The 15,928-nt window shown below is 44.5% G+C and overlaps 1 protein-coding gene across 6 annotated transcripts; it reads left to right on the top strand.

The window, feature by feature from the left end:
* The first annotated feature begins 117 nt into the window (after positions 1-117).
* LOC106612987 (bromodomain and WD repeat-containing protein 1) lies at positions 118-15,469 on the top strand. 6 transcript variants are annotated; one of them, XM_045724647.1, is made up of 42 exons: positions 122-504; positions 607-665; positions 774-803; positions 1,023-1,555; positions 1,732-1,831; positions 1,946-2,093; positions 2,218-2,316; positions 2,486-2,646; positions 2,745-2,966; positions 3,279-3,379; positions 3,468-3,538; positions 3,767-3,867; positions 4,041-4,081; positions 4,179-4,280; positions 4,369-4,522; positions 4,856-4,990; positions 5,082-5,210; positions 5,300-5,525; positions 5,754-5,921; positions 6,182-6,371; positions 6,534-6,624; positions 6,729-6,872; positions 6,966-7,036; positions 7,148-7,352; positions 7,481-7,597; positions 7,824-7,931; positions 8,081-8,205; positions 8,310-8,392; positions 8,531-8,642; positions 8,754-8,815; positions 8,908-9,063; positions 9,210-9,456; positions 9,540-9,606; positions 9,695-9,742; positions 9,831-9,956; positions 10,039-10,191; positions 10,388-10,557; positions 10,656-10,951; positions 11,042-11,197; positions 12,106-12,459; positions 12,597-12,752; positions 12,867-15,469. In XM_045724647.1, exons 7-42 carry the CDS (start codon positions 2,283-2,285, stop codon positions 14,276-14,278), a joined length of 6,294 nt encoding a protein of 2,097 aa, XP_045580603.1. In that variant the 5' UTR covers positions 122-504; positions 607-665; positions 774-803; positions 1,023-1,555; positions 1,732-1,831; positions 1,946-2,093; positions 2,218-2,282; the 3' UTR covers positions 14,279-15,469. The 6 variants fall into 6 exon arrangements, with proteins under 6 accessions (XP_045580606.1, XP_014070243.2, XP_045580603.1 ...); XM_045724648.1 differs by lacking the exon at positions 122-504 and having other exon boundaries at positions 1,023-1,082; positions 1,503-1,555; XM_014214768.2 differs by lacking the exon at positions 1,732-1,831 and having other exon boundaries at positions 121-504; positions 1,023-1,082; positions 12,597-12,746.
* The last annotated feature ends 459 nt before the right edge of the window (positions 15,470-15,928 follow it).

Genomic DNA, 15,928 nt, shown 5'->3' on the forward strand with positions numbered 1-15,928 from the left:
TGCACCGGGTAAAATAAAATGTGACAGATTGACGTTTTTGTTTTGCCATCACATATGACGTCATCAACAAGACACTCGACCTTGTCGAAGACAACAACAATGCGGTCTTTATATTATAATTTCGCATATATAAATAGCTTTCTTTCGTTACATTGACCCAAAGCTTCCTAATGTATTCAAACAGAATGTCAGTTCATTTAGAGGGCGAGCTTCGCTTTGTCTTTGTTGCAGTCGAGCAAAAAATAAAGAGTTGTTCCCCACCCCCTATTTCCTCTGCTGTGGCGGAAGTAACTCGTATTGCTGAGGCCTCATCCTTCCAATGGCGACTGAAAACAGGCTGATTAGAACGCGGGAGCAACTGTGGAGGGGGTCAGAGCAGTGTAACCGAAATTAAATAAATATATCATACTCTCACTAGTCATAAAGTTAGTTTAAAATTGTAGACCCACCAAATCACGGCCGATTCAATGGCCAAAAGTCGGAATATTTCGCTCCTTGAATCAGGTAAGGCGAATATAGTTGCTTAATTCATTGCTTAAATTATATATACATCTTGATTTAATTGATATCCAATTGTGCTCACTATTTTATTCTATTCACTTACAGAGCTATATTACCTAATTTCACGTTTTCTAACAACGGGTCCATGTCAGAGCGCGGCTGAGGTAAATTGGCGTGCCTTATTGACATCATTTTTCTTACTATTCAAAATTGTTGGCGAAAAGTTAATGAAAGCAACACATTCGAAAAACCTTTTTTTGTATCTATTGCAGATTCTAGCGAGCGAACTAGAAGAATATCAGGTGTGTATTCCGGTAGCAGCGGCGTTCTGCCGTCGGTGTATGTAGCTACTAGCTATCCCGATTGGACTGGAACGTAGAACTTGTCTCACTCACGAGTTTTAATGTTTCTCTGACCGCCTCACTCGTTTGACATCACATGTTTTTACTAACTTAATTTCTGGCAGTATTTCTAGCATCTTGAGTGTTGTGATTTACACTAACACGCACATTTTTGGATAGCTTTTGCCTTGCAGATTAGACTGGCAAGGAAATGAACATCCAAGATCTTACGAAGATTTGGTAAGTCTATAATCTATAGATGTAAATTAAATGTCGAATATCTGTTATTGTTGAGTGACAGCCACGTTGTGTCCATGCTTGGGCCATTTACTCTTTGTTCTATTCAGTTTTATTCGTTGTTACATTCTTGTTACATAATAACCTGATTTTTAAACTTTTACCGGTATGTAGGATTACTTATTTTTGTATGTTTCGAAAGCTTAACGCTGTAGTATAGGAACACATTTATATATGCTCTATAAAATGTATCTGTTGTACTGCAGATAGGGTGGGGACTCTTGGGGTTCTGGCTACGTCAGGACACCACTGTTGACCAATCCACGCCCTAGAAAGGCTGTAGTTGCGTTATTTTCCTTGTGACCTGTGTTGTGATTCGTCGGTTGATGAATGTGTTTTACATAAAACGTTCTGCCCACAAAGAATACAGCACACTGGTGGAATGAGATCTGATGTACATGAAGAACCCAAGCTATGTCAGTGATTATTTTTTTTACCCCCTAGAAAAATAGATGCAATTTTCTTCCAGTGCCACTGGCTGACAGTGTATTAGACAAAGACTATGATGATCTAAATAATAATAAATAGACAGTGTGGTTGCAGTACTGTAGTTTCATGATTCCTGGTGTCATCTTTTTTTTTCTCCATTTAGCAGACGCTCCAGAACGACTTAACCTAGTCGGCTCGTGGATTTCAAACAGGACAATTTCGGTTACTGGCCCAACGCTCTTAACAGCTACCCAAATATAAATGTACAAATGTTGTGATGGCTTGATTGAAGAAAGAACAAAGCATGCATAATGGTTTAACAATGAAAGCTGGATTAGACATTCTGCTCATCATCAACACTATTTTTGATCCCATAGGTTGCAGCCAACCGACACATTGCACCTGACCATTTGCTGCAGATCTGTAAGAAGATTGGGCCGATTCTGGACAAAGAAGTACCATGTGTTCCAGGCGTACATTCCCTACTGGGAACTGGGAGGCAGTCCTTACTCAGAACATCAAAAGGTGCAAAGCTTTACATGCATCTTGATTGAGCATGCATTCTAAATATATACATCGGCAACTTCGTTCTAAAATCGAATTGTAAAATGAAGTGATTCGATTACTTATTTCTTTCCATCTCTTCCAGGTTACGGCAATGTTCGGAGGAAAGGCTCATCATTTGCTGCCCTGAACAGAGGGAGACCACCAGAGATGCCTTTGACATGCAAGGATCCTCCAAATCTAGGTGGGTATTCCCTGACACAGGATTGACACATTCACACATTATTTTCTATTCATGCCGGTGCTGTAAATTCAATGTGTGCTTATAACTCAACAGATTCTTTGTTGTTTTCTGTTACCATGATTCTGTTATCATGTTTGGACTCTGAATCATAGTGTTTTGTCCTTCACAGTGGAGGTGTACAGAGGAAGGGAGCTAACAGGTACTCAACGGTTCAGTACTGTGAACCCTGTGAGCAACTATCAGCACATGCGGATGCACAGGAGGATTCTGGGTCATCTGTCTGCAGTCTACTGCATTGCTTTTGATCGGACCGGTCTCAGGATTTTCACCGTGAGTTTTGTCGTCATAAAGATCAAGTTGTTGGGGGAAATCATGTTAGGTGGTATACCCGAGGCTCATCACTTTATCTACCTTATCAAACCCCACAGGGCTCGGACGACTGCTTGGTGAAGATATGGTCTTCGTTTGATGGGCGGCTTCACTCCACCCTTCGAGGACATTCTGCTGAGATCTCAGACCTGGCTGTCAGCTTTGAGAATACCTTGATGGCAGCTGGCAGCTGTGACAAAACCATCCGAGTGTGGTGCCTTCGTACCTGTGCCCCTATGGCCGTCCTACAGGGGCACAGTGGATCCATTACCTCCCTACAGGTAGGAGCTTCCATATTCCTCCAACACCCTTATTATGTTTCTATCGACTGTAATGTTAGCCGGGCAAATAGTATGTAAGCTAATGCTGTCCACGGTTTTGCAAATGTAGGACACCATGCAACAGTGTAATGCGTTAACTGCACACAGCACTTTTTAACTCATGATGTACATACTAAACCTGATCGCTTCAGCAGCTCACATTGGACCACTAGTGTGATTTGCTGTCTGTACCGTAGACATCCCTCAGTATAGATGTGGCTGCATAAGTATATCTGGAACAGCATTTAACTTTGTGAATTACATCTGTCTCAGTTCTCACCGTTTGCCAAGGGCTCAAAGAGATACCTGGTGTCCACTGGAACTGATGCAACAATCTGCTTTTGGCAGTGGGATGTCAATAACATCAATTTCAGGTGAGTTTCAATTACTGGTAATTTGATTTAGATTGTAATTGCATCCTGAAAATGACAAATCTGAAACATTTACACTCTGTTTGTAAAGTGATCGCCCACAGAAGTTTACAGAGCGACCCAGGCCGGGAGTTCAGATGGTGTGCTCATCATTCAGTCCAGGTAACAATGTCAAGATCGCAGTTTTGTGTAAAAGAATGCTTTGGCTCTTTAAATACATTTCTACAAATTGATCATACTATTACACTAACCATAGCTGATATGATTTTAACAGAAGTATTGATTCAACTTTTTACCTCACTGTTCCAAGTTATTCTAACATGGGTATATAAAGGTTCAACCAAACTGGGATAAATGTATAGTTTTTTGTTGTTTTATAAAACATTTTAGGTGGCATGTTCTTAGCGACGGGAAGTACTGACGATGTCATCAGAATATATTACCTGGGAGGTGGGAACCCTGAAAAAATATCAGAGCTTCATGAACACACGGTAAGATCCTTTTGAAGAGCAGATAAACCAGCAAAAAGCTGAACACTAGAAAATAATGGGTTCCTAAAACAAATAATCATTAAATCCATTGAAGCTTTAATTTACAACAAATACAAACAACGTTGATGTAATATTCTAATCATTGGGTTGTCAATATATGTTCTAATTTTTAGGACAAGGTCGACAGCATCCAATTTTGCCACTCAGGAGAAAGGTATGATCAATGTGATTAGTTGAAGCACTCACCTTAGCCCAACCGTTTTCATGAGGATTGCCTAGAGTCCATTGTCTTGGTTTGCCTCGTCTCGTAGGTTTGTGAGTGGCAGTCGAGATGGCACAGCACGCATCTGGAGGCTGACTCAGCGTCAGCAGTGGAGGAGCCTTCTTCTCAACATGAACGCCACTCTACTAGGGTAAGGAATGAACAGCTTGCCGGCACCATTACATACACCTACACATGCTTGTATCTGTTTTATCCTTTCATATCAACTTTCTCCGCAGCTCAGAACACACGACCAATGAGGAAAGCTTTTTCAAGCCCAAGGTCACCATGGTAGCGTGGGATCGCCATGACAACACAGTAATCACAGCGGTCAACAACCATATCCTCAAAGTGTGGAACTCCTACACGGGCCAGCTGCTACATATCCTTAAAGTAGGAGCAACTGCATTGTCTTACATTCTATTTTCATAAACAGTGCTGTCTCACAGTGATAGCTGAGGACATTTTGTAGCTATGACTACTAGTAGTGTAGAGGAATTTCCATCCTTAAACTATTTGTATATAAAGAACTGTTGAGGGATAGTCCTAGATTCCTTAGTCAGGAGAACATTATAGTTGTACTGTTTTTCCCCTTGCCACTGCTTGTCACTGTAAGCATGCTTTTCAGGAGCATTTCCTCAAAACATTTTGTCCAGTGACTTGGTAAAATAGCAGAATAGCATCAGACAGTGATTTGGCCTGACGGCTGTGTGATTCTCTGTGCAGGGCCACGAGGCTGAGGTGTTTGTCCTGGAGCCCCACCCCTCAGATCCCAGGATCATGCTGTCTGCTGGCCACGACGGAAACGTCTTCATCTGGGACATCGTCCGGGGCACAAAGACACAGCACTACTTCAACATGGTGAGGAGGAGCCACGCACCACAGAAGACGGTAACATCCATTCTCTCCAACTATGACTGACTCCATCTTGGTTGCTCTGTCTGACCTACAGATTGAGGGCCAGGGTCATGGTGCTGTCTTTGACTGCAAGTTCACTCCCGACGGCCAGCGCTTTGCCTGCACAGACTCCCACGGTCATCTGGTCATTTTCGGCTTTGGGAGCTCCAAGCCATACGAGAAGGTAAGGATGGAGCTCCTACTACATCTATGCATAGGAAAGAGTCCTTTATTCAATGGTTTGAGATTGACTCCCTGTCTGTCTTTGTCCAGCTTCCAGATCAGGTGTTTTTCCACACCGACTATCGACCACTGATCCGGGACGCCAACGGCTTTGTGTTGGATGAGCAGACCCAGCAGGCACCCCATCTCATGCCCCCTCCCTTCCTGGTGGATGTGGATGGGAACCCCCACCCCCCTAGATACCAGCGGCTGGTCCCCGGGAGGGAGAACATTGCAGACGAACACCTTGTGCCTCAGCTGGGATATGTTGCCACAAGTATGTAAACTAGCATTTACGAGACAGTTGTAAGGCAATATGATCCTGGTGTTTATTGGACCAGTACGACAACACTAAAATAGCAGTTGGTCACGTGTGGATGGGTAGATTTTGTTTGACCAGTGCAACTACCATCTGTTTCTCTGAGAGTTTGTGAGTGGGTGGATCTGTGAATCTGTTTGAGTAAGTGGTTGTGTTACTTAAGACTGTCCATGTTGTCCCCCTCAGGTGATGGCGAGGTGATGGAGCAGGTGATCAGTCAGCTGACCACGGACCACGAGGAGGCCACGGCCAGACGCAGCATTCTGGACGACACCATCAGGCAGCTGCAGGAGCAGCAGGACAGGCAGAGCAGACCAGGGACACTGGCCCCAGCCCCCAGCACCCCACGCAGAGGTACCGGAACACACCCATACTGTCTCTTCTACTAGCAGTATTGTGTGGTGGCATGAAAGATAACATATTCCTAGCTCTCTTCCTTTCTACAAGCTACCATTGCTCTGGGGCATGCTCAAAAACTTTGTATTCCTACATGTTAATGGTCGAGGACTCTATTGGAAATGGAAAATCATTTCTCATCCATTATGGTTGAATGAATGATTGGGTCCTGGACAAGCAGTGATGTTGTGTTCCCTTCTCTCCCACTCTGTACCCAGCATCAGTGAATGAGCGAGGTGCAGCTGAGGTGCAGTCGTCCCCTAACGTGGGTCTGCGGCGCAGTGGGCAGGTGGAGGGGGTGAGACAGATGCACCAGAATGCCCCTCGCAGCCAGATGGCCACGGAGAGGGACCTGCAGGCCTGGAGACGCAGGGTGGTGGTACCTGAGCTCTTATCCAGCGGTTACAGGTGAGACCGACAGCCCTTAAACAACAGGGGGAGATAATCTGTATAGTTAGTTATATAACACAAAGGATGTCATGTATATAAACAAGCCTACTCCTGAATGGTTCATCTCTAGAACATTATTCCTGAAATGCAAGTTTAAATTAAATGTGTAAATGATCTTAGTTATCAGGATGACTTCCGAATTACAAAAGGAGAGGAGGAGATTGCCTTATACAATGCAAAGAAACGCCGTGTGACATACGGCAGTTGTAGAGTAAGTAGACATATGTTTATTACTTTAAAAAATCGTGACTGCCCACAGGAATTTTTAAATGATACTGACGTCATACCTGCATTTCTGCTTTGCTTCTGCCTCAGGATGATTCTGAAGATGAACTGCCTTGCATCAAACGAGCACAGTCCCGCAAAAAGCAAAAAGTCTTCCAGCAGAGCAGAGATGGCATTATGGAGGAATTAATCGAATTCTCCTGTGAGGAGGGAGAGGGGACCACAACATCAGAGGTACATTCTATGCTTTTGACATGTCCGTTAGAGAATAACAAGCTATTTCGAATATTGGTAAGAGGTCAATCTTGCCATCTCCTATCGCTCTAGGACCATGAGATGGAGGGCAGTGAACTGGATTCATCCAATGAGGAAGAGGAATGGAAAAGTGACAGTTCAAGGCACAGATAAGCTCTTTGCTTCTCTTGATTCCTTACAAGAGGTACATGACATATGTCATATTGTTGTTTCCCTTGGTATAATGCTAACATAACTTGCATTTCCCATGACAGCCACTCATCCAGTGAGTACTCTGACTGGACAGCAGACGCTGGGATTAACCTGCAGCCCTCCACTCCCGTGTCATCACGGAAACGAGTTCGCCGCCAGCTTAGCAGCTCGGAGGAGGAAGAGATCGAGGAGGAAGAGGAGAAGCAGCAAAGTGAGGATGAGGAACGACCACCGCAGACTAGCAAGCAGAAATCCAAGAAGCCCAAGGTTAGCCACTGTACTAACCTGCATATTTTTTGTCAGTGCTTGCATCCTGTTATGGTATGACAAAGTAGTTTCACACTTCTCTATTGAATATTAAATAAATCTTACAAATGAACAATTACGTATCACAGCGGCCTAAAGCCAGGCCATCGATCAACAGAGAAGTCTCCAACGAGTTCAGACCCTCAACGTGGATCACTGATGTCATTCCCAGGAAGTCTCCCTTCGTTCCCCAGATGGGTGATGAGGTACGTGGCTCTGTCTGGACCATATGTCTCCCCTACTGTGTTGTGTGCATCTCTGATGTCTAAATCAGAGGAGGCTGGTTGGAGGAGCTATAGTAATGGCTGGAATGGAACTGTATCAAACATATGGAAACCACGTATCCATTCCAGCCATTTCAATGAGCCCGTCCTATAGCTCCTCCCACCAGCCTCCTCTGATCTAATTACTGTTACCCTCTCTCTCCCTCAGGTAATCTATTTCCGCCAGGGTCACGAGGCGTATGTGGAGGCGGTGAACAGGAACAACCTGTACCCCATTAACATGGAGAAACAGCCCTGGAGGAAGATGGAGCTGAGGGTAAGAGCATCATATCCACTCTGCTCCAAACTAGGAAACGAATGAATCTGTCTTCCACTGATGCGGTAGAAAACGGGCTTGTGTGTTGAGGGCCTTTGTCTAAAAGGACATTGTTGAAGAGTAACTTGACACTCTCCTTCTCTCTACAGGACCAAGAGTTTGTTAAAATAACTGGGATCAAGTATGAAGTGTGCCCTCCGACACTCTGCCGCCTGAAACTGACGCTCATTGACCACGGCACGCGCAAAATCACAGACAAATCATTTTATGTCAAGTAAGTGATGCAACAGCTTCAAAGGGTCTAACATTAAAGATGCATGTACACAGATATTACTAGAGACATTTTGTAACTTTGGACTTCTGTACGCCTCCCCTCAGGTATCATGACATGCCGGATGTGATTGACTTCCTTGTGCTTCGGCAGAGTTACGACGAAGCACGCAGTAGAGTCTGGCAGCCAAGTAAGTTAACGATACATCTCTCTTCAGGGCTTTCTCACACTATTCAAGGTCCAGCAACGTATGAGATGAACAGGTCAACATTTCGATACAATGTTTTCTGCATTCCCCCATCTAAAATGGTAACATTCCTCACTGCAGATGACAGATTCCGGTCCGTAATAGATGATGCCTGGTGGTTTGGGATCATTGTTTGTCAGGAGCCATATCAGCCTGAATATCCGGACAGTCATTTCCAGTGCTTCAAAGTCCGGTGAGAATGTATTAAAGTGCTACTATGATTGGATCTGCAATGTTGGAAACCAGTCAAAATGGTCCCCAACGGTTGATGCTTCTAACCTGCTTGTCTTTGTTTTGTTGCCAGATGGGACAATGGCGAAACGGAAAAGCTAAGTCCTTGGGATGTGGAAGCTATTCCAGAGGATGGTAATTTTAACACACTCTGTTGTTGTAAATGGGACATTCTAGTACAGTATTTGGCAATGGACTATATGGCAACAATGGTGTGTGCTCTTCAGCCCAGCAACCTGAGTGTGTAGGTGGAGGGGTTCCAGTGACAGCAGAGGAGATGAGAGAGGTCATGTATAAACCCCAGACAGGAGAGTGGGGTGAGAGGAGCAGAGATGACGAGTGTGAACGCATCATAGCAGGCATTGACCAACTCATCACTGTCGGTAAGAACACTCTCACCTCCCCACTGCATTTTGATTCTACTTCCTTCTCAACAGACTCTGCATTGTATACCATTCCTAGATGGGCTAGTGAGGTTTTGAATTTCAAATTCACACTACTTCTGTTTTTTTCTTCTTCTCATTGACAGATATTGTAGCCCCATTCTCTGGCCCGGTGGACATAGTTCAATACCCAACCTACTGCACGGTGATAGCCTTCCCCACAGACCTGAGCACCATCAGACTGAGACTGATGAGTAGGTTCTACAGGCGGCTGTCCGCTGTAGTTTGGGATGTCAGATACATTGTGCACAACGCCCGGACCTTCAATGAGCCAAGGAGCAAGATAGCCCATTCAGCAAAACTTATCACAGATGTCCTGCTAAAATTTATCAAGTGAGTTGTCCAAATGTTATTGAGCTCAAACTTTTATACAGATACATTTTTAACAACATATGTTGCCTTTTTTATTTCCTCAGTCGACCTAGCTGTACAGATATCATGGAGATCTATAATGCAATTGAAGACATGGACTACACGGATGAGGTAAATCAGGTTTTGATGTGGCAAGTTATTCAAACCTTGCTCTGAAATGTTTGGGATGAACTGATGTTGATTTGAATGTCTTTCCCAGGACCTGGAAGAGGCACCAGGCCCCTCTTCTGGACACAGACTGTGCCAGGTAAGTAATGAAAGATGATGTAAAATCAGCTATGAAAACATCCCCAGCCACTTCCCTCAGTTATCTTATGTGTCTTCCTTCATCCCAGCGCTCTTCTGAGACGGTACCTGACCCAGACTCCTGGAAGGGGCAGTGCAAACGCCTGATGAACTATGTCTTTGAGTGTGAGGACTCTGAGCCCTTCAGAAAGCCTGTGGATCCTACCTCCTACCCAGTAAGAGAACAGAGTTCTACTGTAATAGTGACTCTGGCTTTGATAGAACTGTTGATCGAATGTGACTCATGTCTGTTTGCAGGACTACCTTAGGATCATTGACACTCCCATGGACTTTGGGATGGTGAAGGGGACCCTTGAGGAGGACCGTTATGAAAACCCCATGGAGCTCTGCAAAGACACACTTTTGATATTTGCCAATGCTAAAGCCTTCACGCCAAACAAACGCTCAAAGGTATTTCAGCTCTTGCATTACCAAACCATACAAGTGATTCCAGTGTAAAAAAAGCCTACCTTAATCAAAAACTTATTGAGTTGATTTTTCATTTCCAATTTGACTTTGGTCAGGTTCTGGATTGTCATCAATCTAGTGACTAGGACCTGATGCCAAATTGGTGTCCTCTACATATTTTTATCTCCTCTGTCCCCAGATCTACAGTATGACTTTGCGGCTCTCTGCATTCTTCGAAGAGCGAATCAGAACAATCATATCGCAATACAAAACTGCCGTCAAGAGCAGCGAGAAGCTCCGCCGCAGCCAGAGGTTTCGAAAGAAGCTTCAGCACCACGAGTCTGCTGCACCCAGCACTGACACCACAAGGTAGGCCTCACTTCTACTGCCCACCTCATTGGGCTTAAGGAAACGTACTTGTCCACATGACGTACAGCACTTCTAATTATATTGTTCTTTCCCTTCAGTCAAAAGAGGGCTGCTCTAAAAACTCAGGAAAAAGTGGAAGCGGCGTCGACGACCAAATCTACCTCAGCCAAAGTGTCTGCTCCTGAGAAAACCAGGAGGAGGAGCCACAGCAGTGACAGCTCAGGCCACAGCTCTTCTGAAGCTTCCTCAAGGTCAGACTCTGAGATTTACAGTGAGTTATATATGAGTGACTCTGAAGAGGAGAAACGCCCGAAGTCCTCACAGCACCATCACAGCAGAGAGACCAGGGGAACCAGAAGAGTCACCAGGAACAATGGGGCAAAGAAGAAAAAAAGTGAGTATTTCACATAAATCTGGCAGAAGGCAGCTAGTTCTTAATAGCTGTCCTTCTAATAAAATCCCGGTTTTTGATGTTTTATTTCAGTTGCTGAGAGCGAGAGTGAGTCCTCCAATGAGCGGGAGGAGAGTGAGGACGGTGAGAAGTTGTCCAACTCAATGTCTCGCCGATTCCCCAGCAGGTCCAGCACCAGGCTAACCAGGAACAATGCGGTTGCCCATAGGAAGCATACCAAACGGCCAGGTAAACACCATCACACCACAGAGCAAGGAAAAGGAGAGGTAACTAGAACAGGGAGTGGAGAGCAGATAACTGCCCTTCAAATCAAATTTATTTTTATATAGCCCTTCGTACATCAGCTGATATCTCAAAGTGCTGTACAGAAACCCAGCCTAAAACCCCAAACAGCAAGCAAAGCATGTGAAAGAAGCACGGTGGCTAGGAAAAACTCCCTAGGAAAAACTCCCTAGAAAGGCCAAAAACCTAGGAAGAAACCTAGAGAGGAACTATGAGGGGTGGCCAGTCCTCTTCTGGCTGTGCAGGGTGGATATTATAACAGAACATGGTCAAGATGTTAAAATGTTCATAAATGACCAGCATGGTCAAATAATAATAATAATCATAGTAGTTGTCGAGGGTGCAACAAGCACGTCCGGTGAACAGGTCAGGGTTCCATAGCCGCAGGCAGAACAGTTGAAACTGGAGCAGCAGCACGGCCAGGTGGACTGGGGACAGCAAGGAGTCATCATACCAGGTAGTCCTGAGGCATGGTCCTAGGGCTCAGGTCCTCTGAGAGAAAGACAGAAAGAGAGAATTAGAGAGAGCATATTTAAATTCACACAGGACACCGGATAAGACAAGAGAAATACTCCAGATGTAACAGACTGACCCTAGCCCCCCGACACATAAACTACTGCAGCATAAATACTGGAGGCTGAGACAGGAGGGATCAGAAGACACTGTGGCCCCATCCGATGATACCCCCGGACAGGGCCAAACAGGCAGGATATAACCCCACCCACTTTGCCAAAGCACAGCCCCCACACCACCACCCTTCTGGTCAAAGGTCTGAACTGTCTGTACAGAGCAGATCTTTTTTTTGATATTATATGATTATTAGCCATTAAAATGTTGCTGCACTGTGTGTCCAGAGAGGGGTTCCCAGATGAACGGTCACAGCAGAACATTTGGGCGAGAGAGGCGACGAGGAAACGACTCTGAGAGATCACCATCCCAGGGTACAGACACTTACAGGGATGAGGAGGAGAATGTGGGCCGCAGGACATTGAAAAGGAAGACTGCCAGGGCAGCCGTCAACAAGATGAAGCTTCTGGAAGCCTCTGAGGAAGACTATGGTTCAGCCTCTGAGGATGAGGACAAACATAGGCGGAAAAGCAGCCGCCATGCGACCCGAGTCAGCAAACGCACTGCCGTGATCCAGAGCAGCTCTGAATCCGAGGATCAGTCATCAGCCTCTGGATCCGAGGATCTGTCATCAGCACAGAGTAAGCACACAGTCAGCTTAGACTGGTTTGGATCAACTTTTTTTTGTTCAAGTATCTACTGTACCAGAGCCACAAAAGGGGACATTCTTTGAGAACAAATTTCAACACTATTGGGTAACATTCTTTCTCTCACCTAGGTTCTAAAAAAGGCAAGGATTCATCGGGTGATTGGGAGAACAATGAGGACAGTATTGAGAGTGAAGCTTCATCCTCTCGTTGCCATCAGAATGGAGAGCGTAAGAACTCCAGCAGCCGCAGGACGACCAGACAAGCTGCAGGGATGGGGGGTAAGGGTAAGAGCTACAGGCATACTGTAGATGCTTTCACACTCAAGGCTACTTTCTCTCTGCCTTTACTCCAATTTCATTCATTTGTTGCTGTAGTGTTAATGTTTCTATCTCTTTCAGATGATTTGTCTCATGTAAATGGCTACAGCACAAAACATCAACCGGCTGATAGTAACTCTGAGAAAGAGGATGAGGAGAGCTCTGATGGTGAAGAAGGGGAGGAGGAAGAAACTATTGTGTCTCAGAAGTCCTCCAGAAGCACCGCAACTGCTGCAGTGAGCAAAAGTAGAACTTGCATTACCAGTTATGTGGAGGAAGAGACGTCTGGCTCCAGAAAGAGACAACACACAACACGAGACCACAATGCTCAAAAGCACCCTCACAAAAACGGGAGGAAGGTGGAAGAACATCCTAAAGACTCTGAGAAAAATTGTAAATTACCATCAAAAAGCCAAGAGCAAACATCTGCCTCAACCCACAAACAGGATGGCCCTGAATCAGAGGAACTCAGTGACACTCCAAAGAGATCAAGCTCTCGCAAGAAAAGATTGAAGTCTGAAGAGGAGGAAGATGGAGAGGAAGACGAAGCAGACAGCAACCATTCATCTGTTGAATCTGAGGGAGAATCCAATAAAAAACCTCCATTGCGAAACAAAAGACAGAGTCGCAATGACTCTGCTTCAGAGAGCGAGGAGGAGGAAGTTGTACCCAACAGGAGAGCAAGGAGGAAACTGCATGCTTCCTCAGAGGAAGAATCTGATGGGAAGGAGAAGCATAGCCCTAGCAGGCGGCCTTGCCTTCGAGTCCAACCAAAAAAGAAATATATCAATGAAGACTCTGAGGAGGACTTGAACTCTGAGATGCAAGGCAGTTGTAAGAATGGGAAGCGCAAAACTGTTTCACATAAAGTATATCAACGCAACCGAAGAAAAGCCTCCCCAGCTGCTACAAAACAACAGTCCTCTTCCAAGAGAAAACGCATTTACACTTCAGACTCCTCAGAGAACCCTGATGAAAAGAAACAGTGCATGCGCAAGACTAAGGCTAAGAGCTACTGTGATAAGGACGAGAGGGGGACAAAAAGATCCAACTCAAAGCATCCCAAGAAGGAATCTCGATCCAAGTCAGAACCCGAGGACGGTAATAGTCAGGAAGATGCCTCTTCTCAAGGGTCAGAGGATGAGAAGGAGGTTGAGTGTCCGAGGTGGAAGAGACATTTGGAGCGACAAAAACGCAAGCGAAAAGAAAGCTGCAGCAGCAGTGCCCACAGTTCTGCCTCTGAAAGCGAGGAGGAAGAGTCTTCTGCCTCTGAGAAGTCCTCTGCTAGCTCAGGTTTCCAGAACAATACAAAGAGAAAAAGCCACAAGAGGTCAAGGGTCAGCGAAAAGGGTACCGCCCGCCACTCTCGACAACGCAGGAGGGATGCCTCTGACGCAGACAGCGACCAGTTGTACAGGGAACCCCAGAGTGGAACACGTATCAAGACCCGAAACCGTGGCAAACGGACAGTGACATATCACGACAGCGAATGAAGGACTTGGCGCAGCAGGCTTAGCCAGAGCGAGACTAACTGGAGAACTTGAAGACACTTGATCGCCACATTAAGGTAGTAGCACTGGAGCCCTTTCAAAAGGAAATGCTGTGAATCTGTTTCATTCAGGGATATTTATATTTTCTATGAAATTTTTTTTTTTATAAAATGAATGAATGCAAGCATTTGAACAGCTGGTTTTCACAAGTGTGTGTGTGTGTGTGTGTGTATATATAGAGAGAACCACCTCCCATTCTGCTTTTGTGATTTGGCCAGCTAAATAACCGTTCGGGGGAGAATTGTCAGCTTGGGTGCTATCTTAATATACCTCTGTTTAATCAAGCATATTTTGCTGGTTTGCACTAAGAAACACACTGTAAAGAGGTATTTCATACACTAGTTTTGCATTAGGAACTCAGGGGTCAACTAAGTTTACCGTAGTCTCAGAAATGCAGTCTTGGGAGTTAGAGTAGGTAGGGATAAACATTTCCAGGATTGCGGATTCAGTCCAAGCACACTCGCTGAGACAACTAATCTTCTTCACCCTCCTTTGACTTCAACACTCCTTTGTAAATCCACATGAATTATCCTTTAATATATTGTGTGGTGACTTGTTGATATGAGCCAAAATGTACAAATTTGAATTCCTAGTTTTCCTCTGTTTTGTCTTAATTTTTTTTCATTGTTTATTTTGCAATATTTCCTTGTGTGTTCTAGTCATTGATTGAGGTGTAAATATGAGATTGAGTGAATGGTTTGGGGATCACTCTGTAGCAAACCATTGCTTATTTAAATTTGAGTATTCATTTTCCTTTTGTATGACATTACAATGCATTGTCTTGCCACATGTCACAAATTGGTACCCTTTTGCCAAGTACAGGAAACCAAAAAGTACTTATTGCAAAATACTGTGATTTCTCATATTGGGAAGACATTCTCGTGTTGTTCTGTATTATGTACGCTCAGTATTAAATTCCTTTTCTGAGATTTTTGCCAGTCGTGTGTGTGTGTGTGTGTGTGTGTGTGTGTGAGGGGGTCTTGAACTGCAATTGCGTTGACATTTTTGCTTAATGTTTTTCATACTTTGATACAAACAGATTTCACAGGGAAAAGATCCTGGTACTCAGTATGGTTGTGGAGTGCAAGAGGGCTGTTTTTTTTCTGGTTAATAAAGACATCAATTCAAGGCTCATTTTGTATGTGTTATCAATTTCTGTGTTGGTCTCGAGACCATTAAGTGTCTCTGTCGGATAAATCAATAAATTTGTGCTTGGTCTGACAGTGAGGACATGTAATTTCTTCCCAAGACCAGCCGAAAACAGCAAAGTAAAGAAACAAATTATCAGCTTCCATTGTCAATGCATAAAACCGCTTTGCCAGACCAAGTCAATACAATTCTGCCTTGAAACATTAATTCAGTATCCTAACAGCATATATTTATTATAAACATGTATTTATTTCGCAGTGGGAACCTAATACTAGTGCACTCATGTAGGAGAATGTACTCTTTGTATATATAACACAGGCATATTGGTGTAGTGGAGTTTATACGCTTAAGCAATAAGGCATGAGGGGGTGTGGTATATGGCCAATATACCACGGCTAAGGGCTGTTCTTACGCACGACGCATCGCGGAGTGCCTGGATACAGC

Source organism: Salmo salar, chromosome ssa09 (genome assembly GCF_905237065.1).
Source record: "Salmo salar chromosome ssa09, Ssal_v3.1, whole genome shotgun sequence".
Lineage (NCBI taxonomy): Eukaryota > Metazoa > Chordata > Actinopteri > Salmoniformes > Salmonidae > Salmo > Salmo salar.

Bases quoted from the DNA above. Each gene is read 5' to 3' on its own strand.
- LOC106612987 (XM_014214767.2), top strand. From the start codon at position 468: ATGGCCAAAAGTCGGAATATTTCGCTCCTTGAATCAG. The intron at 6,372-6,533 runs GTGAGACCGACA...AAATGATCTTAG, and splicing joins CTCTTATCCAGCGGTTACAG to TTATCAGGATGACTTCCGAA. The intron at 9,743-9,830 runs GTAAGTAATGAA...CCTTCATCCCAG, and splicing joins CTGGACACAGACTGTGCCAG to CGCTCTTCTGAGACGGTACC.